We start from the raw sequence: 25592 nt of genomic DNA, 5'->3' as shown, positions 1-25592 counted from the left end.
CCGAGACATCCATCTGAAATTCAATGGTGCTTTTAATAGGTTAGCCCGCTGAAGCCATATGTAGCTGTTAGTACGAGTCAAATGGAAACTTCACTTGAGACATCATATGTGATAGCTGTGCTAACATTATGTAAATGTCTTCCTCTTGCCTACTGAAGTGGAAAGAAAGTAGAGCCTGCATAATTGCCTCTGGTGTCCAGCCGTACAATCGGACTTGAGTCGCTCACATACTGCACTACATACGTAATTCTGCCACTGCCGACAAGCCATTTTGACAAAGAGTACAGATGTTTGCCAGCTGCTTGCTGTGATGACCGAAAACAGGCCTTGGACTTGTTTTGGGGGTTTTCATTGCTATGGCTGTTTTATTTTTAGTAATGCATGTATAAAATAAAGAAAGAGATAAAGAGAGAAAGGAAAGAACACAACAAGATCTTGTGTTCTTTCTTTTCTCTCAAAATTCGAACTTTGATATTCCTCGACCTCATAGCCTAAGAATCTTTGGATAATAGTGTAAAAGAAATACAGCTATAGAAACAAAAAATAATTGAGATTAGGGAGCTTTTTAGGAACGGGAGACGAACGGCTGCACTGTTTTTGGTGTGCCACTGTGGGAAGGTCATCAGTCAACAACATGAAATAGATGATGCAAAATACATGAAGATGTTGGAGGTGCTTATAGGCGTTGTTTGGCTGAGGTCTTTATATTTATAAAATGTCTTTGGAATTTTTGACTTTACGCGGTGGAGCTTTAATTAAGCACGATTATATTTTCGCACTTGGGTCAGTTCACTTTAGTTATGCATCCTCGTGCGCAGTTCCGGCGTGCCGCCTGATTGGTCAGCCGGCCCGCTTGTCCGGAGGGGCGTAGCCGTGGAGCCTGGCGAGTCGAAGGAACGAGCGTGGGCGCCGCCGCCGCCGCTCACTGACGCTGGGCACCGGGCAGCGTCATTGTATCGCAAGCTGTAGAAGCTCAACCCACACGGAGAGTGCCAAGTATTGGAGCATTTCCTCCGCGTCGTATATATGTCGACGTAGGTTGGGCGGTGGGCGCCCCTGTTTAGGAAACAGCCGCTGAGGGAGGAGTGATGCGGCGAATTGCGTCGAGGGGTCAACGAGAGCATCCAAGCCATAAGAACATATCCAAGAACGCTTTTCACCTGGTCACGTCGATTAGAAAATAGCAAACGACAAATATGGAATTTCAAAGTGTACATTTCTTCGACGATAAACGGCTTTTTGGGCGAGCTTCAATGAGGATGACGATGATGATGATGCCACCTGCCGTTACCATCAGTACCTAAAAGCAGGACGTTGGGCGTGCTCCTGTGTGCCTTTTAGAACGAACAAGGTACGTCAAATATGAATTTTGTCTAGAAATGTCTATATGACGTATAAACGTGTCGGGGTGGTTCAAAAGAGCTGGCTAATATGACTCCTTCTGCCTACGCCCCTGCCAAGAAGGCAAGGATGCAATCTTGTGCCTAAGCTAGCAAATAAGCAACGTGGAAGGCTATTTTAAATCTCAACCTGCACTAATCCAAGCCATTTTGTTATACCATAAAAATCTCATTGCACACCACCAAATGTACAAAATCTGTGTTCCTTCTGGCATTAGCCCGAATCCAAACGTCTTTTGCAAGTCCAGTTAGGTGAAATGAAATCATTTCCACATTACACTCGTGTAGTGTGGCATATTTTACATTTGAAACATTTTATGACACGCCCCTCTTCCCCAAAAAAGAAAAATCTCACCAAATAAATGTGATGAAATATCCTCAGGATTAATTACAGTGTGAGATGTGTGAACTACTTTGATTGTGTCAAAGTCATGAATGATTCTGCTGCACGATTGGCAACAGGTTGTGAATTGATATCGGAACTTTCTGATAAATGTGCCCAAGGATGACACATTCGCTGATCCTCTTCACGTTTCTTTAGTCCCACGAGGGGTTATCAAGTGTACATTCATTCAGGAGCTGTTATCGAACGACGCATGCCTGCACACACTGACTCCCTTGGTTTTAAATGTACCTTTTGCTCTTTCATGATCTTTTTTCAATATTCGTTCATTTCAAAAACCCACTACTAATTTCAGCCTTCCATCCCTTCACTGTAAATTTTTTTTAATGTAATCATTGACCTCCTAATTGCTAAAAAGTTTATATGGGTCGCGCCTCACGTTATCGGAAGCTGACATGTTTTGCTGCCATCTTTCTGCTATGAACGCCCGAAAGAGACAAATCACCCGATCGCACATTTTTGGATCAATCAATCAACAAATACAAAGCAGTTTGGTTCATGAGATGGCAGAAAAATCTAAACACTGTCTCTTTAAAAAAATGCTTGTTTTAAAGCATCTATTTAGGTCAAATTTTAATGATCAATCCTTTTGTCTTAAACTTTTTTTTCAGGCTATAGTGGCCTGGCTAAAACCCTCTGACAACGTTTCTGTTACAGATCTCAAGATTGGATTCAAGCTGGTGTGTGTCATCCATGCCGGTGTTGTCAGAGGTTTTGACTGCTGCAGACTACTGTGACTCGGTCACGAATGGAAACCGAAGGTGTTGATGTGTGTGCCGCTTATCTGCAAATTCGCCCACGGCACGTGTGAGCTGCGAGCCAGAGCGACGGAACATACGACTAAGCATGGAGCAGGAAGCTAGCCTAAACGCAGAGGAGCGCTCGCGAATCAACCGCCCCCCCATCAGGCACCCTGAAACGCAGCGTGAAGCCACAGCTGACGGAAGCCCGGCAGGCTCGGCGCCAAGAGGCGGCAGCGACCCATCTTCCGCTTATCAGAAGATCGTGCGTCAGAGATTCATCAGGAGAAGCCTGTGGTTCTCGGACGCGGACGAGCAGGCCTCGGAGGCGACCGAATGTGACGGCCGGCTCCTGAACGTGACCCCACCGACGGTCGCGGGCAGGACGCCAGGCGCTAGCGGTGGAATACGGGAGGACTCTGGCGCCGAGACTCGAGTTGGGCAAAAAGAAGAAAATGGCAGAGGTGACGAGGAGAAGGGCGAAAGCGGAGGAGATGCGCTGAACGCCACGTGCAGCGATGGCGGTAAAAGCGCCATCAAGGCAGCCAGCGAGGAGACGGAGGAAGAGGCGGAGATGAAGGCCGTCGCCACCTCTCCGGGAGGACGCTTCCTTAAATTTGACATTGAGCTCGGGCGGGGCTCCTTTAAGACCGTCTACAAGGGTCTGGACACGGAAACCTGGGTGGAGGTTGCCTGGTGTGAGCTGCAGGTAAACCACAGCAACTAACAGTTGCCTACTTTGAAACTAGGGATGTTCAATTACGAGTCCCGTATATATGATTTCATTTTAGACAATGACAAAGACCTTTCTTTCTGAAGCAGGTGATGACTTGCAAGTGTTCAAATAAGGCTGGTATTGTCACAGATGCATCAGTACTTGTTCATTTCTAGTTTAAACTGGAAAAGATAATTTAGTAGCTGCCATTGACCCTTAACGTGCAAATGATTAAAATTCAAATTGTCACGGTTTTACAAAGAAAAGGAATCGGCAACATTGACCTTGTAAAGATGAGTTTTTTTTACTTATCTGAATCATTCCCTTAGACCGTGCAAAGGAATGAACCAACAATGATTTGAGTCCTTTGGGGATTGCAGTTGGATTATGTCTTGGCTTCTCCCTTGCAGGAAGTTTACATGGAGCTCCACTAATCTTGGCTCAACTCTAGACGCTCTTTCTAAGAACGTTGCAGTCTTTTGTGTCTCAAAACAACAGCACATCTCCCAAGCAATTGTACTTGAGATGTTCGAGGTAAAGGCTGACAAAAGGTAGACACTGGATGACATCATTTGGATGGTGATGTCATGCCCAAGCAGCCACAGCGGTCACGCCATCCCACTGCCTGCATGTTGAAGATTGCAAACATATCAGGAAGCACTGCGCTCTGTTATAACTCCCTTGGGGCAAATACGAATATCCTCCTTCTAGCCGGCAGTCGATAAAGGGGTTAATCACAGCGCAAATGGATCAAATGTTGAAATCATTTTAGAACAGGCATGTCCAGCTCCGGTCCTTGAGGGCTGCTGTTCTGCCTTTTTTTACTTCTCTCCCTCAGCCAACATACCTGATCAGCAAGCTAGGAAAAAGCTCCTCGCCAACTCCCTAGCCAAAGTCTCACTATTGCCTCCGTTCTAAAGTACTAAACATAATTGGAAGAGGACACTGATAATGTTTTTGACAGTGGTCCGTGTGCTTAAAATACACATACAATATTAACAATAAAAGCCACAAAAACAATCCTTAGTAGAAGTTTTGAGGCACTTGACGGAACTGGAGGCACATGACATGCCTCGTCACAAGAATGCAAAAGCAGATTTAATACATTTGTTGGCAAAACAAATCACTTCTGCCATCGAGTCTAATAAGCAATTAGTTGTCACAGTACCCCCTCCGGATTCCAGGAATTCCTTCCATAATCTTTTGAGTCAGGCTGTTTACTGCTTAATCTCAATGTTATGAAGTAATTGCTAACTCTTAAGATACACCTCTTTGTCACGAAGATTTTTATGAGTACGAAATAAAAAGGAAAAGAAATGAGCTGTCTAAAGGAGCTGTGTGGAACAGTCCGTCATCTCCATCAAGACAGGCTGGACTTGCACCTTCATATAAAAAGCTGAGCGTCAGAGCAGATGGGTTCAGCCGCCACTCTGTGTATCGCAGCACCGCAACTATTCATGACTAATTTTATTATGTTGTGTGTGTATATGTGGGTGTGTTAACATCACCAGCTGTCATGCCTTCGCTTCTGCTGGTTACTCGCACCGATGCTGTATTTTTGGTCACATGCAGCCTTGCTGCTTAGTCATGAAAATGACGACTGTGCATAAATATCCGCCTAGGTAGTGTAGTATAGTATGCAAAACTCAATTGCGTTACCCTAGATTTTACTCCAAGCATTTTACTGATCCATTTATATTGAGAAATGAAAAAAAAAAAGGGACAGATTATTAGACTTTAGCAGTGGAATTTTGAGATAATAACAATAACAAATAATTGTTGTATTCTCCCCATTTTGTTGATTATTATTAGTGGATATGCAAATAAGTGCATTGAGTTCTTGTGTATTGGCATGGTTGCATTTTTAATGGCTATTATTTGAAGGTGTGAGGTGTGAATTTATACCCGGTTGTGTTTATGTTGGAAAAATAACCGTAGTTGACACATTATATGGCTTTAGACTAGTGAGGCCACATTCAACAAATTATTGCAAAGAAAATATTGACTTCCTCTTTAAAGTTGGATGCAAGTTGTAGCTAGTAAGCAAATGCTTTTGTGTACATTTTGTGTCGTGATATATTTATGTTGCATAACATAAGCAACTGCATACTCCATGTTGGCTGAACTAAAACGTATTTGTTAGCATTAGCATTTTTTTTTAGCAACAGGAAAGGGATTTAGTTTCCAGTAATCCAGACTGGACTGCAGATTTGGCAAGACAATTTGGTACAATCACAGCTGTAATGGTTCATTTTGTCTTGTTTGTTTTGAAACGTTGAATGTATTCTGTGTTGTCAAGTTAAAAGGGATATATTTGAGACATATCTCGTGTTCAAAAATCCGTGGTGTTTTTTAGCAATATATGATGTTTTCATCATACATTTTCAAGATTTAATGTCCTCATCAAGTGCGGTTAGGAATCAGTTTGTGAATAACATGATGCGATCGCACCCCTTCGGACTTTGTTGGCCTTTGTCCAGTCGAGTCGCGTTGGGGTTGCGCGTCGCCTGGAGCGTGGCAGCCGGCCGGCGTTACTTCCTCTCTGCCCACGTTCTGAAAACATGTGCGCACATTGTACAGTCATGATTTGAATTTGATTGGAATTTTTCTCTTGCTGTTTTTATGGCTGACTGAGGCGTTGTCCGCTCCTGTGGCGTCTTTTGTCCAGCTTGCAGACGAGTGACGTTGGCCGGTCTTTGGGGAGTCTCGGTGTCTCACCATGCTGGGCCTACATGTGGCTTCTGAATTATGTAAAAGCTTCCCTGTCTATTGTGAGGAGAGCTCATTGGAGTTGTGTGCGTGTTGACTGTAATTGGGGAACACACCACGATGGATTTGCCGAAAGGGGGGGAGAGAATTTGTGCAAGATGACAGCAGAGATGATGAAAGGCGACTTGAATAAAAGGGATGATTTTTTTTTTTTCCATTTCATTTTCTTCATTGAGTTATATTTATTTTTGCTTGCTGCAGCGTTATCCATACTCTGCATCGTCATTTTTAGATGGTGGAAGCTAAGCACCCAACTTGGGTGGACCCAGCCGGTCCTCCGTTGCTCAGCTTGTTACTGTCGGTTTCTGCAGAGGTGAATTATTCATGCCTCTTCAGAAGAGTGCAGCCTAAGTCTCACACTCACACACACGCACACACGCAGACACCTCCACGTTAGCCACATTGTCACACACAGCATTAGAATATATCAGCATTCACCACTCCATTTGAAACAATTTCTTATTTCTGGGCAACCTTGTACTGTTGCATGTCACTGGAGTTCACTGCGAGGGGTAAATAATTGAATGTCTCCGAGCTTTTGAGTTTGTCGCCCATCCCTGCGAGGGTGGGGTCATGATTATGTAAACCCTACTGCTAAAAAAAATAAAAAATCAGTAGAGCAGTGCTTGGCGCTCCAATATATGCCTTGCAGGGAACGGGATAGGGTGTAGCTAGCAAATTCTGCGCTCCTCGTTTCGTGTCTGTGCGGGGGGTTGCTGGTGATATCGAAGGGAGTGGCTGCTTTGAGGGGTGCAAAGAGAGAGAGAGAGAGAGAGAGAGAGAGAGAGAGAGAGAGAGAGAGAGAGAGCCAGGCTGGATGGTGTGATGGGGGATGGAAGGTGGACAGTGGGATGGCAAGATATCGAAGGAAATGAAGAAAGATGGAACAGATCGATGACACAAAGCCTTTTGCTGCAGTGGGGAGGGAGAGGGTGTGACTGCCCCCAACACACACACACTTTGAGCTCTCATTTAGTCGCAGTGGCTGCTGATCTAGCGCAATGTCAAAACCAAATTGCGTTGACAGATTGATGTACACTTGCAAGAAAATGGATGTGTAAACTGTGCAATTTCTTGGATTGCTGCATAAATGGTTCGTGAAATGTGATCTGACCTGAATGAACCCTGATGAACATTCCTACAAATCACTACAAAGGGATTTTTAGGTCCACAAGTTGAACTCTTATCAACCTTATATGACTCACATTGCTGAAGAGTCTTTTTGTGAGGTAATAAAATTGACTGAAATGCATTTCTTTGACCCAAAAGATGATAAGATCTGACTTTCTCTGACCAACCATTTAGGATAATAATATTAATAATGTCCTTTTTCCTCAGGATCGTAAGCTGTCAAAAGTGGAACGTCAGCGCTTCAAGGAAGAAGCTGAGATGTTAAAAGGTCTCCAACATCCAAACATTGTCCGCTTTTACGACTTTTGGGAGTCTCCGCTTAAAGGAAAGAAATGCATCGTTTTGGTTACGGAGCTTATGACATCGGGAACGTTAAAAACGTGAGTAGTGATGAAAAGGGATTCCAACTACCAAAGCAACTTTCAACCTTTACCTCCTCTTGTACAGCTATCTGAAGCGGTTCAAGGTGATGAAGCCCAAGGTGCTAAGAAGCTGGTGTAGACAGATCCTGAAAGGCCTTCACTTTCTCCACACCAGAACTCCTCCCATAATCCACAGGGACCTCAAGTGCGATAACATTTTCATCACTGGCCCTACGGGCTCGGTCAAGATTGGCGATTTGGGGTTGGCCACGCTGAAAGCTGCCTCTTTTGCAAAAAGTGTCATAGGTAAGTCGGCCGCGCCGCGGCGCGGCAGCCATTCGTCTAAGCAGAGAAACGTGTCCAAGACCTGTGTGTCTCCAACTCTCCCCGCAGGCACTCCGGAGTTCATGGCCCCGGAGATGTACGAGGAGCACTACGATGAAGCTGTGGACGTCTACGCCTTTGGGATGTGTATGCTCGAAATGGCCACCTCAGAATATCCCTACTCGGAATGTCAGAATGCTGCGCAGATTTATCGCAAAGTCACAAGTGTGAGGCACAATTTGGATTTTTATTTATTTTTGTTCAATACGATCTTTAGCCCATTTAGGACAGGAGAGTTTTTGGTGTCTTCCCTAAATGTAGCTCAACTTCAGTGTTTTCATTCCACGTGTTGAATTATTTTTATTTTTTTTTTCCATCTAGGGAGTCAAGCCAGCCAGTTACAACAAGGTTATGGATCCTGAAATCAAAGAGATTATCGGGGAGTGCATCTGCCAAAAAAGAGAGGAGCGGTAAGCCACTGTCACCTCTTCTCATTGTAGCTCTCCTGACAATTTTGCTATGAGCAAAAGTGACTGATTCGGGTCTGACTGTATCTTCTAACAGATACGCCATCAAAGACCTCTTGAACCACGCCTTCTTTGCCGAGGACACGGGCGTGAGGGTGGAGCTGGCGGAGGAGGACGACGGGCAAAAGACCTCCATCGCCCTCAAACTGTGGGTGGAGGACCACAAGAAATTGAAAGGCAAATATAAGGAGAGTGGGGCTATCGAGTTCACCTTTGACCTGGAGAAGGAAGTTCCCGAGGTGGTGGCACAAGAGATGGTATGTCATTACATTTTTGCAACTTATTTAATTGACTACTCTTCCGTGAGAAAAGGGATCATGTGACTGAACAAATGGCTTTTTTTTTTTTTTTTTTCCAATTTGAAGCTTTTCTTAGGCACGTCCACATTGTAACTGTTGTCTGGGAGTAAAAGTGCAGACAAAAGAATTGTGTCATGGGTGCTAAATTTGCTGCAACATGAGACTTGTGATTTCTCACCACTTGGCTGCTCTGGTGATAAGTTTTGCATTTATTGTGGGCTTGAAGTTGCCGCTACTGGATTCTAAGACTCCTGAATTTCAGCCCAATCTCTTGCATAACTCCGATTCTTTATGAAGGAATTTTCTCCCCAATTTTAGTTTCAATATTTTTTAATATTTAATATTTTGGAGTTCCCCCCCTATTATGAAATGTTTTTTTTGGACAAATTTGGGTTTAATTTTCTTTTTTTTTTGCACAATGCATTTCAATGCATGGTTATTCTATGCAGCTTTTTGCTATTCACAAGCCAGCCTGATCCCTGCCCCCCCCCCCCCCATGGGAGTCCACTGTATTAAAGAGAAAAAAAAAAGGAGCAATGTATGCGGGTGTCCACTGTCGATCGAATGTCACATAGTTAATGAATTCACTCATACATATTCAGATACATAGAACCTCAGATATTTAATTCATCTCCAAGGGAAATTCACACATGCAATTAAATCAATAACACAAGGCAAAGCAGTCATACTGCAGCTACCAATAATATTGTGAAAAACCAGCACTGAAGGAAATGAGTCTTGGCTTAATGAATTCCTTATCCACAGGATATGAAAGCTACTGATGAAACTAAACCAACTAAAACAACCTTTAGGTTTTTCTGCCGCATCAGTGCCCAGATGTAATCTATGTGAATATTCTCACACTTCTGCCATTTTCTCAATTTTTGCCCTTTAAGGTTAGCAGCTATTTCAGCACTCTGTAACAACAACAATGAGTCAGGCCTTTGTCTTTTTTAGGTGGACTCTGGATTTTTCCACGACAGCGATGTGAAGACTGTAGGAAAATCCATTCGGGACCGCGTGGCACTGATCAAATGGAGAAGAGAAAGAACAGCGTCGGCTACTCATCAAGTAGATGGCGGCGGCCATGCGTTCCAGCAGGCATCTTGTCAGGGTGCGCCTTCTCGGGACGTGCACGCAGGACAACCTTCTTTGCTGGAGCCGCAAGCCGACATCGAGCAGCACAACCAACCTCGGACCCTGCCGGCCAGTTTCACCTCAGTCACATGTAAGTCGTCATACTGTGAGATACTCATATCCATGCTTTCACTTTGCATAACCCCTTTCCTTTTTTTATGATTGAACCATTTTGTGTTTCTGTAGCAGACGGCACTTTTGACAGTGGCAAGGGCTCCACTGTTTACTCCGACTCCCACAGCAGCCAGCAGAGTGTTCTCTACCAGTCCCTGCTGGAGCCCATCACCATGGCAACACAGCAGGTATGTACCTGGAGCATACACACTCAAGTTAACTTGTATATTCAAAGGTGTGAAACAACAATGTGCCATTGCTAAAGCACCTTTCATATCATAGCCGTACCCGTTACATGCCTATAGAGCTGCAGTGAATATTTTGTTATCCGGATATGTTGAAAGTTTTATGGAAGAATTGAGTATTCTGATTAAATGTATATATCTATACATGTGTATTATATAGACTCATAAACAACCTATTCACGTTATTCCTTCGGGTTTTTATGGAGAAATGATTGTCTCGGTTTCTCTATCAGTGGCAGCCGGGTAAAGCTTTAACGGCAGATCGACCTCACTCCTGTGACATGGCCAAAGAATGCGAGGTCACGCTGAGCCCGGAACGTGGTACTTGTGGATTTGCAGCCCGCAGAGGAAGCGCTCCCATTATTGACGCTTATGATCTTGAGCCCCTAGCTCAACTCGACGTCTCCAAAATCTCTCCGAGATCGGTCAGTCCTGCTAACCAATGGGAACGTCACTCCGCTTCTTCCCGACTCGTTCAGCCGTTATTATTGGACAGCAGTGGAGAGAAATCCCTCTCACCTTCATCGGACGTGACGCTTCCTGCGACAAGGGTCCGCAGACACTCTGACATAAGCGGGATCCTGAATTTAATGTGTCATCACAGCACCCATCACCGGGGAGTGGTTGGACGCTCTTCGTCTTCTGATGCGCCGCACCGTCCGTGTGCGTCCAAACGCACAGCGTTCTCAGTGGGAACGTTGCCTTGCCCTCCTTTGGGACATCTGAAAGATTCAAGCAATTGTTCAGATTTGCTCCTGCTGCAAAAGTCCCTGTTCAATATTATCAACCAAAAAGGAGCCTCCGCCCAGCCTGCCTGCGTTGACTTCTCAGCTTCCCACAGGAATGGCTTTGTTGCCCCAGATGGCAATTTGAAGAATCATCATCGCCTGAAGACCACTTTGTGTGGGGAAGATGCATGTCTGCGTGTCTGTGAGGATAGATCCTTTGCAAGACAGCAGCACGTAGCCACTGCAATGGGAGTGGTAGGTGGAAGTAGTAGACTCGCTGATTTCTCCCTGGATCTCCTTCTTTTCCACCACCTGGGTCCTGCTTGCTGCTTAGGTTCCCACAGCTGAGCTTGATCTTCAAAAGGAAGCTTGCTAGTAATGCAAAAGAATGGTTTCTTGTTAATTCTCTAACACAGTGGTTCTTAAAAAGAGTTTTTTTTTTTTTTGAGCCAAACCAAACTTAAAAGAGAATAACAGCCATCAGTGTCTGATTCATTAAGCATTGGAACTCAATTTGTTGTAGTTTATCCGGGAAGATTTGGAAATAGAAATATTTAACAAAAAAAAAAAGATTCATTATAAATAAAGATTTGTTCACATAAAAATAATCAATATAAAGTTTTCTCCTATGGGATCATAGTGCTGATCTGCTCTCAAAGAAAAACATTGAGTTAATTTTAAATAAAAGCAAAAACTGCAAAAAAAATTCATTTGAAATCTGATAATTGATTTCATTAAAAAAGACTAACAACATTTCCACCACTGAATTTTGCATTGCAGTGTTGCTTTTGTGTTGACTTGTGTTTTACTGGGAAGCTTTGTCGTTCTTCGTGGCAGGGAGGTGATCACGTTCTTTTTTTCACAGATGGATTTTAAAATCTCACGTACCCCCGAAGTGGCCACCCATTTGAGAACCACTGACTTGCTGATTAACTTTCACCGCTTTTCCTCCCAATCCACACAAATTATAACAACATTTTCTTTAGCCTCACTAGCGCCGTTCTTCTGGCCCTATTTGTCCTGATTTTTCATCTGCCTTCACTGTAACTCTTGTCTGACCGTGTACGAGAATGTATCGAAGAAAACGAGCGGTACAAAATCATTCATGTTAGCTCACTGCTTTTGTGTCCGTAGGCCAGTTCTGTGGGTCACCAGAATCAAGCAGCAGAGCTCACATCTCACCAGTACCTCCAGCCCGCTTCGCCCTACGCGTGCCAACCCAGTCCCGCAATCCTAACTCAGGCCGCTTCAGCCAACACCCATCCTGCCGCCAGCGACTGCTACCCACCTCCAAGTATTCCCGCAGGAGCGCAGTGCTACCAGACACAAGGTCATCATCGGGAGCCAGCGACTTTGAACTGCGTTGCCGCGATCCAGCAGCAGACTCACACCGTGGCAGGTTATCAGCCGCAGACGGCAGCCGCCGTCCCGGCTCTCCCGGCACAGTGGTCGGAACAAAGTTGCCCGCTTACGTGCGCGTCCTCGACGATGACGGCCGTAGCCAAATGTCAATTGTCGCACGCTTGCAGTGGCGGCGTGCTGCTTCCAGATGGCTCCCAAACTGGTTTGAGCGCTACTGCATCGCTACTTAATAGCCAGCAGATGCCCGTTCAACAAGAAAGCCAACAGCGCTTGAGGCAGCAGCCACAAAACGGCCTTCAGACACAGCTGGAGACGATGCAGAGCGCACAGCACCAAATCACGTCACAGCGTCTTCTCCATTGTCCGAGTCAACACGAAGCGCTAAGTCCCGCTCCCCAGCAGCAAAGCCGGCAGACAACCGCGCCGCAATTCAGTCAAGACGCATCCCAGTCCAAAGTCCAACAGGACCAGACTGCAAACACAAAGCAACAATATTCTCCTGCGAGCTTATCTGATGTCAGCTTTACACATTCTGCCGTCAATGCCGTACCCGCTCAGAGTCCGTACCCGCCTGGGCAGTCGTCTAATACAACCCATCTCCCACATGGCCAGGCGACTCACCTGACCCAAAAGGTGACTTTTCATGCCTGATTATCGGTCAACGTGTTTTGTTTCAAATGTTAGCGGTGCACACTGCACCACACTGTCCTCCTACATTCTTCTTTATGGTTTTCTTTCGTCATTATCCGCAGAGTGTGCCATTGGTTAGACAGGAGGGCTCGAACCAGAGACCAAACGCCCCCCATTCAGCGAGCAGTTTCCCAAGCCAAACAATTTGCGTCCAGCAGCCACTGCCTGAGGCAGACGTCCACCAGCGGCTGCAGCCGCTGCAGATTTCAACCTCGCTACCAGCAACAGCACTCTCATCTCAGGTAGGCTACCAATTTCTTCATGTTCCTCTCCTGTTTTCCCTTCCTTCTTTACTTTCTTTCCTGGCTTTCTTATGGACTGCGATCTGTTAACTGAAAACAAAGACAGTCAAAGTCTTCCTTCCATTGTCTTTTTGTTTTCTCCTTGACTTGTTCACAGTACCCGACTTTCCAGGTGATGGCCGCTGTCACTGACTGTGAATCCTCCTTCCCTCCCTCACACACTGCCCCTCACTCTTCAGTGTCTTCTTCTACTCTCAACCATGTCTTCCTTTCTCCGGGGCATGCTCTCCCTGTGACCCCCTCTATCTCACCGCTCTCCCCGATCCTCATTGAAAATGTCTTAGTTGCATCCGTGCCAGTGTTGCTCAAGGCTCCCCCTTCACCCGTCTTGGCTCAAATGGCGCTAAACGCATCAGCAAATGCTCAGGTCACCGTTGCTTGGCAGCGAGATGACGCCCGTTGCTCAGAGCCTACATTTTCACATCCTATTTACACACACGCTGCCCTCTCTCCCAACACACTGCCGCCCACAAATAGCAGCACTCTTATGCAGGTAAATATGATGATGGCTAAGTGCTGAACTTAACAAAATGGTATTTTGGGTGTGTGTTTGTGTGTCTGTTATGCATAGTGTTGATTGTTCTTTTCTCTTTCCCTCAGAAGTTGATTGGCAGCCACCCAGAACCTGTCCAGCAGATCAACCTTCTCACGCAGCCCGCACACTTGTCCACACCTGCCTCAGACCAGGTTGTCGCTGCCGGCCAATCGGGGAAGAAGGAAATTCTGAGCCACGAGTCACAGAGGACATTGACAAGTTCCGGTCTGACGCAGCAGCAGTTCAGTGTTCCCACAGGAGACGCAGGTCCAGCTGAGGCCAACACAGATGTAAACATCCATTTTTTTTTCTCGCAAAGATTCGGTCCTGCACTTTGATGTCCATCCCACAGCACGTTTGATATGGTCATCTCCTATAAAGAGCCGCAAGAGCAAGGAAGGCCACCTGCAAGTGCGGTCAGCCACATTCATGTGTAAACAGCAGTAGGACAAGTGGCTGCCATCCTTTGGTGAAAAACATGGATTGAGCACTTAAAATACCTCTTTAAATCCATCCATTTTCTGAACCGCTTAGTCCCCACGGGGGTCGCGGGCGTGCTGGAGCCTATCCCAGCCGTCATCGGGCAGTAGGCGGGGGACACCCTGAACTGGTTGCCAACCAATCGCAGGGCACACAGAGACGAACAACCATTCGCACTCGCACTCACACCTAGGGACAATTTGGAGTGCTCAATCGGCCTATCAAGCATGTTTTTGGGATGTGGGAGGAAACCGGAGTGCCCGGAGAAAACCCACGCGGACACGGGGAGAACATGCAAACTCCACACAGGGAGGGCCGGAGGTGGAATCGAACCCGCACCCTCCTAACTGTGAGGCGGACGTGCTATCCACTGCGTCACCGAGCCGCCCCTCTTTAAATCCTCCACAACAAATTAATTTAAAAAAAACAAACAATGATGTATGTACCATTTGCGCCATTTAATTGATCTTCAAGCGTGCTGCCTCTTGGCATGTGTCCAAATCTCAGTGAGCATCAAAGCTAGTCAGTCATTCATTTAAAAAGGCTCTCAATTTTCATACATGGACATCAAGGCAGACTGTAAAAACAAAGCCAGCAAATGGGAGCTCATGTAGTTTCTGCTAAAACTGTATTTTATAATTATTTATGAGTTTATTTCTGCCTTTTCCTGGATTGTCTCCTATCTGTAGGATCAAGTTGTGGAAAAACACACTGGTGGACAAAGCTATGACAGGTACCAACTAGCATTCTTCTTAATCCGCCATATTTGATCATTAGCGTTTTTGGGTTTTTTTTCTCCTTCATACTGCCGTGATTGCAAATATCTTTGTCAGATGTTGAATGTTGATGAAAAAAAGTAACACCAGCCGATTATTTGTCTTTGCTGTGTCTTTCGAATCAGTGTCAACTCTGATGCCACGTCAGGAAAGGAGATGAGTGACGGCTATGAGGGGACACACGGAAGCAAAGGCCAAGGGAGAATCCGCAAACACCACCGGAGGTCAACACGGACTCGGTCTCGCCAAGAGAAGATTAGCAGGCCAAAGCTCAGCATGCTAAACGTGCGTTACCGGGGAAAAAAAAACATCTTCCGGTCGCCACGTGTTTTGCTCGTAATAACTGTAAATACGCTTCCCTCGCTCACATTTTAGGTGTGCAACACGGGAGATAAGATGGTTGAGTGTCAACTGGAAACGCACAATCACAAAATGGTCACGTTCAAATTTGACCTAGATGGAGACGCGCCTGAAGAGATCGCCACTTACATGGTATGTAGGAAATGAATTAAGAAGAACTATAAATCTTGTGAATGACTTCATTTATCACGTTATTTTAATTCACAAAATTGTGGTCCGGTGGTGCATATAATATTTCTTGCATTCTGTTAAAAAGGATACAAAACAAAAGTTGCTTTTTTCGGCGCCTTTTACCAACCATCCCCTCAGGTGGAGAACGATTTTATCCTACACTTGGAGAAAGAAGTTTTCATTGAGCAGCTCAAAGACATCGTAGACAAGGCTGAGGAGTTGTTGAGTGAGGATACAGAAGCAGAGAGAAATTCCGACCAGATGAGCAGTCCCGCGGGTGAAGGGGCTGGTGCGATGCTAGCGGAGGTGAGACCAGCGCTAAGTTAAGTTAATAGTTGTATTTAACATAGTAGACTAAATAAATCATACAAAAAGTGTCACATGTTCAATTAGTTTCCTTTCTCCGTTTTAGGGAATGAAGTCTTGTGCCCCCAGCACACCGCAGCCCGTCTATCAACAAAATGGTGAGACCAAAATTTACCACCTTGTACTCCACAAGAATTTACACTCGGGTTTCAGTTTGACATGAACTCTGACACCTCTTTACTGCTATTTGCATTGCAGTATAATGCAATATCCTGGCATTTGTAGCAGGGGGTGTGTAGACTTTCCCGTGAACACTATACTGTAGGTTCTTCCATTCTGTCCTTGGCAGTGCTTCACACTGGAAAGCGCTGGTTCATCATCTGCCCAGTGGCTGAGGTGCCGGTCCAAGAGCAAGACAAGAAGACTCCGTGTCACAGCTCAACCGACCGGGGTACGTATGCCGCTGATAAATCATCAGACATTCCATTGGAAGATCTCCCTTTATTGGAGCTTTGATTTTGTGTCACCCAACACAAAGAACTCAGCCCCTTTTTTTTTCCATGGCCTGAGCTCTCCTCTTAAATAACTCTTGTCTTTGATATTTTTCAGAATGCGAAAATTCTGCTTCACTCTCGGTCGAAGCCGTCACCAACGCACCCGCCGCGTCCACCTCTCTCCCGTCTTCACGAGGCCCCTCGTCCTCGCCGTTGCAGCATCAAGACCAAAACGTTTGCCCCGTCCGGCAGCCGCAGACTCTTATCAGTCAAGATAAAAACAGTGCAAAGGGGGCCGGCCTTCCCGTTGAAGACGCCTGCGTCTCGGCAGTGTCGATAGTCAGCGACATCCCGTGCTGTGCTTTCGTACCACCGGTCTCGCTGGATGTGAAGACTGTCGATAAGGCGGAGGTTGCACCTTTGGCCGTACAAATCGGTCATCCAAAAGCCAGTCCTACCAGTGAGCTCCCCATACAGCGCGTCGCACACTCGTCGGTGGTCCTGCAGCAACCCTGTCCAGCAACCGCGCCACCAGCGGCCCCCATCGCCTCTCAACCTCAAAGTCCGGCCCATCAGACCTCGGTTCCATTAGGTCCCGGGGAGTCGGACGGCGAGGGGCCGCGCCGGCTGGAATTTGCCGATCGCACGATCAAGACTTTGGATGAGAAGCTGAGGAATCTGCTGTACCAGGAGCACGCTCCCTCGCAGCCTTCAGGCGCCGCGGCCGACCCGCAAACCGCAGCCACGGAAGCACTCAGCTCAATGTCAGTCTCGGATGGCCGGAGCGGCGAGGCGCTGCCGCTCAAGAAACAGGAGGAGCCAGTGGTAAACACAAACATTGTGCGTTTGTGTGCGAGTGTGACAGCTTCATTCGACGAGCCCAGCCGATTGATTCATCTACCCGCCAATATAATCTGCTGATTGTAGCACTGCACTCATTTATTGACATCGGTCACCGACACGATAACTTGTTGGGCGCTAATGACTATTGTGACCTTGTGAGGAGATTGCATACTGTATTATTGGACTCCTAAGATCATCTGCTGGTAAATTAATGATGTGCCTGTGTGCTGCACTTGTCGTTTCCTCAGATTCCTGAAAGTCCAGATTGTGTGGATGTTTTGGCAGGTAGGCTATGTTTCTGTGTATAATGCATTTACCATCTTTGTCTCACTGTTATTAAAAGTTTCTTCTTCTCGTGTAGCTGCCGATAGGAATTCAATCAAAGGAGCTGTGACTGTCAGTGCTGCTTCACGCAATTTTCAAGTAAGAGCGAATCCATATCTTCATGAGTCTGGTCTGTTTCTCGCTATTTAATCTTGCTGTGGTAGAAAAGTGACAACATTTCCTAAAAATGATGGCTCTGTCAAAATGCTGAATCGGCTTGGGGACCTTTTGTAATAATTAGAGAATAAGGTCTGGTACACACATAAAGATTTTTTTTTTCTTCTCTTCTTTTTTTGCTGCCACCTTTTAAAATGGAGTGAAGGGCTGCATATACATCACACAACCTCCTGACCTTTCTCTTTCCAAAAACAAAAATAGCCTATTTAAAACTTAACTCACAGGATTTCAGTAAAAATATCTAATGTTCAAACCTACTGTCTGACCTTTGTTACAAAGGCATTAAGAGGTATTTGAAGTTCTCATTCCACTTTTTTTTAAAAGAAAATCCCACTTGTTGGGATTGGCCACTTGTCATGTTGCAAATTTGATTAAAGCATATGTTAGCTGAAGATGCATACTGGCAAATATCTTGAAGGTTTGAAAATATTTTTCTTTCAGACAACAACCACGGCACCAACTGCGGAAAAAAGCAAGGGTAGCCTCAACACTTTGTCTGGTTGTTCTCAAGGACTGGATAGAAATAAGAATGGCTCCGCGACTGCTGGCAGATCTTCGGCAGATCCTGAGAGTCCAGCCGCATCCAGATCTCGTTGTAGTAACCGCTTCTCCGCCCCGCCAAATTTCTACCAGGCTACCCTGGCGTCCAGCCCGGATATCACGCCACGCCATTTGCCCCGGGCCGTAACCATCAGCGCTCCCAGCCGTCACTGCTCACGTCACTCGGACTCCGCGGATGAGGACAGCGGCAGCGGCAAAGCTCTTCCAGCGGGGCGCCTCCACGCCCGGGCCGAGCACGGCGGGAGCAAGCTCGTCAAGAGGGCGGTGGACTTTCTCAAGCGCTCCGGTCGGAGCAAAAGCGAGCAGAGCCCTGATTCGCTGAGCAAGCAACCGCTGGAAATGAACGGGCACGCTCCGTTGCCTGCGACGGGACAAGCGCCGTCTTCCTACATCAGTAGTGACAATGACTCCGAATTTGAGGATGCAGACATGAGAAAAGAACTTCAGAAGCTCAGGGAAAAGTAATTGAACTTATACATATACACAAAGCGCATGTATGTGTCGGATAAGTAGCGCAAAGCCTCTTGAGATTAGATGACTTTTCTTTTGTAACTACAGTACTCCTAGTTGTATGCTGCATGATGTAGATCATGCCATCAAAATCCAGTTTTTCTGAAGGTTTTTTTTGTTTTGCGGACCTCCTTGGCCACCTCGTGCCCCCCTCCAAAAAAAAATCCTAGCTCCGCCCTTGCTAAAACCAGAAGACTTAGTTCAAATGATTACCTCGTTATGTTTGTTTGTTGATTCCTGACCTAATGATAAGAATGTTATGTGAAATTGACCTTTTAGAAATTTTTAAAATGTTTAATCATTCTAATGAAAGTAATATCAACCTTTTGTTTTTTTTTCCCCTCAATTTTGTCTAGGCACATGAAGGAAATATCGGAACTGCAGGCATTCCAGAGAAGTGAAATTGAGCGTCTGTACCAAGAAGTGGGAAAATCTCTGCCCCCTAATGTAGGCCTGCTTCATGCGGCGCCTCCCTGTGGCCGTCGACGGAGGGCCAGTAAGCACAAAGTCAAGGCTGGCAAATTGCTCAATCCGATGGTGCAGCAGCTCAAAAGCAATCTCAGCACCACTGCGGCAGACAGAACAGGTATGTGGCTTCCGCAGTTGATCATTTGTGATGATTCAACATTGGAATGTTGTCTTTTATTTTCTCATTGCATCAAGTGGAGAGTTCTGGAAGTTCCTCTGGATCACCTGCCAAAAGTTCAGCTTTGTCCGACTGCTCCGCTCGCTTCAGCGGCAGCTCCGGCTCCAGCAATCAGCGCAGCTCAACCCCGGAGCAGGTCCACACCCAGCAACCGTGTTCCTTGAAAGGCTCCTTTTCATCAGACAACATTTACGCTGGCCAACACGCCGACGGGACGACGAACTTGACGAGCCAAGGTACACGTAGGAGAACACGCGCTTTCCGGAGAAATGAAATACACATCTATGTCACACAGAAACATGCTAACGTGATAATCCACTACATTAGCAATGTGACAACATTTCCTAAAAATGAGTCTGTCAAAATGCCAAGACCAGTTGGAAGAGCATTTCAACTTGTGGAGCTATAGTTGCCCAAAGTGTCCACTAAAAATCACTTTCGGGAGTATAAACAATGACTGAATGATTGTGATAGCAGCGTACAGAAATCTGGTAAAAAAAAAAGGCCTTCAAATTTGAGTTAAATGACCCATATTGCAGAAAATCAACACGTTTGAGCGTTTAGCTTTGATTTTAAAATGCTACTTATCCACAAAACCACCCCAAGGTTTTTCCTTTCCTCCATTCACTCATCTTGCAGCATTCAGTCTGTGAGCTGTGTGCCTTACTTATTACGCTACACACACACATTACAAAATAAAATAGTAAAAAGTGCAAATATCCTGGCGCAGCTTGTAGACAGTGACAAGGGCTGACATTGCTTTGACTCGTTGTGGTCGTTGTTCCCATCCATCACTTTTGTGAACGTCATTATTTGCTACGAGTGCATTTGTGATTGTGGGGGTTTCTCATCTCTATCTTTGTTCCCTTTTTCAAAGTCTCTCTCTTGTTTCTTCTCTTCTTTCCTCTTATATTCATTTTTACAGGCTGGACGGTTTACCACCAAACGTCAGAGAGAGTCACCTTTAAATCTAGTAGCAAACCACGCACTAGATTCCTCAGTGGACCTGTGTCTCTGTCCATCTGTTTGTATTTGTTCCTTTCTCTTTTCCCACTCTTTCATTCCCGCAATCTTGATTTGAAAGCTGCCACACTGCCGCTCAATGCTCATTCAACACAATAATGACGTTTTTGCGCCACCTTCATCGCAGTCATCCCACATTTACATCAACCATCCCCAAACGCTGCGCAGCCATCTTCTGTCGGCCTTTCCACCGTACGAGTACTGCAAAAAAAAAAGAAAAAAAAAGGTGTTTGCTAGAAAACATTGGGGTCTTTTTTCTTCATTTTCCCTTTGTGCGCTTAGCATCCTGGAAATGAAATGAATTATTACAAAGGGTGACATCTGAACCTCAAAGAGGGCTGATGATCTGATTGGGACTGTTTTGCTTTAAACGTGTCAATGCAACAGTCTGTAAAGACAAAAAGCACACAACCCTTTTAAAACTACAGAATCGAGATGGGTGTGGATATTAAATAATAAATCGCACCTCCCTCTTAAATCACAAAAATCAAGTCACGCAAACTGCTTATTTTCAGGGACTGTGTTTTCATTCCAAATCCTCCAAAATGATTAGGACTACTCATAATGTGTAGTCCAAGGCAGTAAAGCGCAACTAAGACATGTCTGCCATCTAGTGACGATTGGTGATATTACAACTTCCAACTACAGCCACCCCCTGCGTATTTGCATATTCTCTGTATATTTGTCTTCTTTTCTTGGAATTTTTCCATAATTTTGTTCCATTTTTATAGAAAACAATATTGAATGATCATTGGTGTCTTTTGAATATTTTTTTTAAGGTTTGAGAAAAAAAAAAGAAAATATTTTCTGGTGGGGGATAAATTAAGGGGTCACTTAGACGGTGGGCCGCCCTGATCTCGACATAGAAGGCCACCAGCATTTTGCTGTAAACAGCACCGAGAATGAAAAGAAAGGATGCCGCTAGGGTTGATATTGTTCCGAATTTCGTTTCCAATCATTTGCTTGTCACACAATCACAGCGTATTTACTTCCACAAGTAGAAGCCCGCACACATTAGTCAGGGCTTCTGGGGGGGGAATAAAAACACACACAGTCAAGTCTCAAACAAGTTTGAGCACATCACGTGCATGTCGAAAATCTTGACCCCCCTCTTGATTTGTTCACTCCTCATTTTAATAAGAAATGACTCACAAAATGTTGGGAACAATCCAGGTTGTCCCTAAAATGACCTATACAGATGAACTTTGACCTTTAAACTTTCTGAATGCATATTGGGCAAGTTTGGATTGTGACAAAATGGCATAGTTTGGTCTTGGTCTCATGACGAAGAGATCATTTCAATTCCAACCAAGAAGTGTATTCGTGCTGCAAATGATGTTTTTCAGTTCCTATCAGAGAACAGAAGGTTGCTCAAAAAGAGCTGAACCATTGAAGGGTTGGAATGTGCATTCAAAAGGTCAAGTTAAGTCAACCTGTCAAAATTATTGAGCATTTTACATTGATGCTGAAATTCCACAAAAAAAAGCAGAATATCCTAAAGAACGTTTTGTGAGTAGTGTATAAGATTTTCCAATTGAAGCCAGTCGGCATAGGAACACAACACAGAACCCTGCTTCCCCTTTGTTGTACAAGAAGAGCGCCCTCTAGCGTTTGGACGAAGACATACACGATGCGGGCGATTTCTTCGGCGCCGGGCCATGCTGCCAGACGGGCACGGCGGGACACTACTGCGCCGCACCAAGGGCTGTATCATCACTGTTGCTTTCTTATTACGATTTATTTTCTTCCCATTTGGTTGAAGTGCATGAGCGTTTCCAACTCGTATTTGTCTAGTCTTTGGGGTCGGTTGAGCTGGCGTTGTGGCAAAATCTTCCTTTCTCGGAGAACACGCGTTCATTCACGTCATTCCTTCTGAGCACAAATTGTCCAACACTTCCTCATCAGTTTCTGAATCTAGATGGCAGTCAGTGAATTGCAGCGATAGAAAGGACAAGCAAATCCACCCCAAAAAAAAAAAAAAAAAGAAGCTGAGCCTTTCTTTGCAGTCTTTCTGCTCAATTTGAAGTGACTCTCTTCTTTCGTCCCCCCCCCCCTTTCCATTTGCTCGCTGATTGCTGTTGTCCTGCGCCTAATGTTTTGTCTTGTGCTGTTTTACCTCTTTATAGGGTCCACACTGAAACGACTATGTCTAGGCAAAGAACGCAGTCGTAGTAACTATCTCATTTACTTGCTTCCAGTACCCCCCCCCCCCCCCCCCCTCCCCCGAATCTTCTCATCCTTGTGTCATTTGTGCACGTCTTGGTTTGATTTTTCAGCACTCCGTAGTTGGTGTTCCTGAAACTGTTTCATTTGACACTTCTTTGTTTTGCATGATAGTCTCCCCAATTGTTTTTTGTCAGACATTTTAGACGTGTGTACTCATTTGTGACTATTGTAATCGTTTGGCTGCTGTGTTGCTAGAGGTGCGTCACACCTTTGTGTCTTCCTCAGGGTCGTCTTTCCGCGCCGCAGCTCAGACGCAGCCGTCCCTCGCCTCGGCCACACCCTCGCCGCCGCCGCCGCCGTCGCCTCGGCCCGTCGGGCGGCTCGCCGGGGTCCAGACCAACAACAGCAACAATAAGAAAAGATTATTTACAGAGGACCTGCACAAGTTGGTAGATGACTGGGCTAAGGAAGCCACGGCGGCCCATCAGCCGCCTCCCTCCTTGAACCAGATCAAACAACAGAGGCGTTTGCGAGACCTGGAAGGAAAAGTGGAGTGCCCGACGACAGCCGCCGTGCACAAGGTACTTAGCGTATGCTTACACGTCGCAAAATGGAAATACCTCTCACCACTAGGATGTATTTGTCGTATCTTCCAACCTATTCTATCCAAATGACTGAAGTGCCTTTTTTTTTTTTCAGAGTCTTAAGATAAAGTGAAAAGTTCACAAGGTTCAACTGTTCATTTCCAGATGAAATGCCACGCGAGCCCCAGCCCGTCGACAGCGCGGCCGAGTTCGACGAGCGGCCGAGGTCTGGACTCGCCTCTGGCGCTCCACGCCGGGTACCTTCTGCCCCCGGGCTCCTACGGTGGGTTGGGGCCTTATGCCCAGCGGTGGCCCGTTGCATCAGCGAGCTCCTTCCCCGCCGTGGCCAAAGCTGGAATCCAAGCCTACAAGTCGGGAAACGGCCTCTGCTCAAATCCCGCCAGGACTACCTAACTCCGAGGCCGCAGTCTCCACAACCTCTGAAAGGATGGTGGACGACACCCATTTGCGCGTGTGTGCATGTCACGTGTTGCGTACGAAGACTTCATGCTTCTTGGCAAATGTGCTCATTTCTCTTTGTCCGTGCACTTTCCATTTTCTCTGGGCACATGGTTACACTTTAAACACCCGATTGGAATTCAAATCCCTGAATTTCCGAAAACAAAACTGTATTAACGTTGATGGAATGTAGTGCCTTGACCCTTCAACTTTTTCTTCTGCGAAACATTTCTTTGATTTAACAGCTCACCGGAGTGAAGTCTTTTCTTTTTCAATGCAGCGCGCACTCTTTTTGCTTCTGAATGCCATCGTAGCTCTGCGCTATTAAAACAGCTAATTCTCTTGTTCAGATAATCAAATGAGATTGTTTTTCCAAAACGTTCCTCTGCTGTATGCCATAGTGATGAAACGCATTGCTGCCTTGCAAAGGAAAAATGAAGGGGGGGGGGGTAAGTAGGAGGCCAGCAGGTTCTTGTTTCTCTTCTCTCGTTTTCACAGACAACATAGACAAGATTTGATCATAAAGGTTTTTTCATATTGAGAGGAATGACCGCATCCAGAAACAATGGCTGGGTGAGAATGTAGCAGATGGTATTTGATAGTTGGGAGTCTTTCAAGTGAAATTGATTCCTCCTGCCAAGCTTTGATTATCTTAAGCCTTATCTGATCTGAAATAATGTGATGTGTGCAGAAGGAGCACGGGCCAAAAATTGGAAGCAAAGCGTGACACATTGTACATATTGGCCAGTTTAGATTAGATTTTTTTTTTTTTTTTTCATGCTGCTGTTATGTGAGCCTGTCATTGACATGATTGGATGGTTACCAAAAAGAAAAGTCCTGAAACTGAGCAGCGTTACTGCCTTTGTTTTATGAAGCATTTTCCTGTCACCTTTTTGCAAACTTGATAGTCGGACATGGGAGATTTGCACAAGATATAGACTCCCAAGCTTGTACTTTATGTTGACGTGTTTCTTCATGTGTGCAGCATCTGTACTGTTTGTACAAATCACCAAAAAAAGCACGGACGTTTTCCTCTCCACAAAAGTTGTCCACAAGAAATGATTGAAAAGAATCAGGACCTGGACCCTTCCAAGCTGTGAATTGTACAGATTAGTTGTAGTGTAAAACTGTATATTTTGTTAAAACTTTGTGTGTGTGTGTGCGTGTGTGTGTGTGTGTGTGTGTTGTAGAGCTTGGATGTACAGTATCAATTCGCTTTGAATTGGACTTTTCTAGTAATTTATGCAGAATCCTCTTCTTTGGGGAAATACTTCCAGTTGTAAGAGATTTCTGTTCTCTGGCATTTCTATCTGGGCTTGTTTGCTTTGTTTGAGTTTTCTTTGTGCTGAGAAGATGACGCCGGTTTATTGGACAAATTCAGGTGGTGGCTGGCGCTTCCCCTCCTTGCATGTTTGTGGACAACAAACGTTCCCTCACAGCTAAAATGCTCCCATGGGATGTGGAGGTGTTTGGGGGGGGGGGGGGGGGGGGGATTACTTGGGTCTGCCACACTGCATCACTCATCCTACCTGCTGCACTGTTTGACCGTGTTGAGAGATAAATAAATATTTTCAATCTGATGGTCACGTTTGATTGTTTTGATTTGAAACAAACACTTCTGTTTGATTCTTGTAAGGCAGATTCTCAAAGTGTGGTATGCGGGCTAATGAATCACTGGCCAGTTCAGTTGTATTTCATTTTTAAATCCAATATATTTACATTTAATCTTATAAAAAGTTATCAAGTGGCATTGGTATTTATTATCATCCATAATATTATTATCAATAATTGATTATTTCTATTGTCTGGGTGGTTAGAACGTGCAGGGTTCGATTCCGGCTCCTGCCTTCCTGTGTGGAGTTTGCATCTTCTCCCCGTGCCTGCGTGGGGTTCCTCCGGGTACGCCCACCTCCCTAAAACACACGGTAG

The 25592-nt window shown here is 45.5% G+C and overlaps 1 protein-coding gene across 8 annotated transcripts; it reads left to right on the top strand.

The window, feature by feature from the left end:
* Positions 1-811: 811 nt before the first annotated feature.
* Positions 812-25132, top strand: LOC147062328 (serine/threonine-protein kinase WNK2). Of its 8 annotated transcripts, none has more exons than XM_085913999.1 (28): positions 813-1351; positions 2461-3252; positions 7366-7538; positions 7606-7826; positions 7914-8071; positions 8226-8314; positions 8409-8628; positions 9628-9898; positions 9997-10109; positions 10400-11149; positions 12029-12889; positions 13009-13188; positions 13849-14073; positions 14953-14996; positions 15165-15324; positions 15415-15531; positions 15709-15876; positions 15983-16034; positions 16226-16327; positions 16486-17210; positions 17462-17498; positions 17575-17636; positions 18156-18736; positions 19142-19371; positions 19449-19667; positions 22581-22625; positions 22906-23201; positions 23370-25132. In XM_085913999.1, exons 2-28 carry the CDS (start codon positions 2650-2652, stop codon positions 23616-23618), a joined length of 6951 nt encoding a protein of 2316 aa, XP_085770125.1. In that variant the 5' UTR covers positions 813-1351; positions 2461-2649; the 3' UTR covers positions 23619-25132. The 8 variants fall into 8 exon arrangements, with proteins under 8 accessions (XP_085770161.1, XP_085770125.1, XP_085770116.1 ...); XM_085913990.1 differs by having other exon boundaries at positions 814-1351; positions 9994-10109; XM_085914008.1 differs by having other exon boundaries at positions 815-1351; positions 9994-10109; positions 16486-17195.
* The last annotated feature ends 460 nt before the right edge of the window (positions 25133-25592 follow it).

The sequence above is a fragment of the Syngnathus leptorhynchus genome, chromosome 1 (genome assembly GCF_054491065.1).
Source record: "Syngnathus leptorhynchus isolate UIUO chromosome 1, UIUO_Slep, whole genome shotgun sequence".
Lineage (NCBI taxonomy): Eukaryota > Metazoa > Chordata > Actinopteri > Syngnathiformes > Syngnathidae > Syngnathus > Syngnathus leptorhynchus.
Note: the sequence above shows the minus strand (reverse complement) of the source record. Positions and strands in the feature narration are given on the sequence as shown.

What these genes read in the sequence shown, in the direction of transcription:
- LOC147062328 (XM_085913990.1), top strand. Translation starts at nt 2,650, where the DNA reads ATGGAGCAGGAAGCTAGCCTAAACGCAGAGGAGCGCTCGCGAATCAAC. An exon ending in TGCCAAAAAAGAGAGGAGCG is followed by an intron (nt 8,315 to 8,408) that starts GTAAGCCACTGT and finishes ATCTTCTAACAG; the next exon opens with ATACGCCATCAAAGACCTCT. An exon ending in CAGCTGAGGCCAACACAGAT is followed by an intron (nt 14,074 to 14,952) that starts GTAAACATCCAT and finishes TCCTATCTGTAG; the next exon opens with GATCAAGTTGTGGAAAAACA.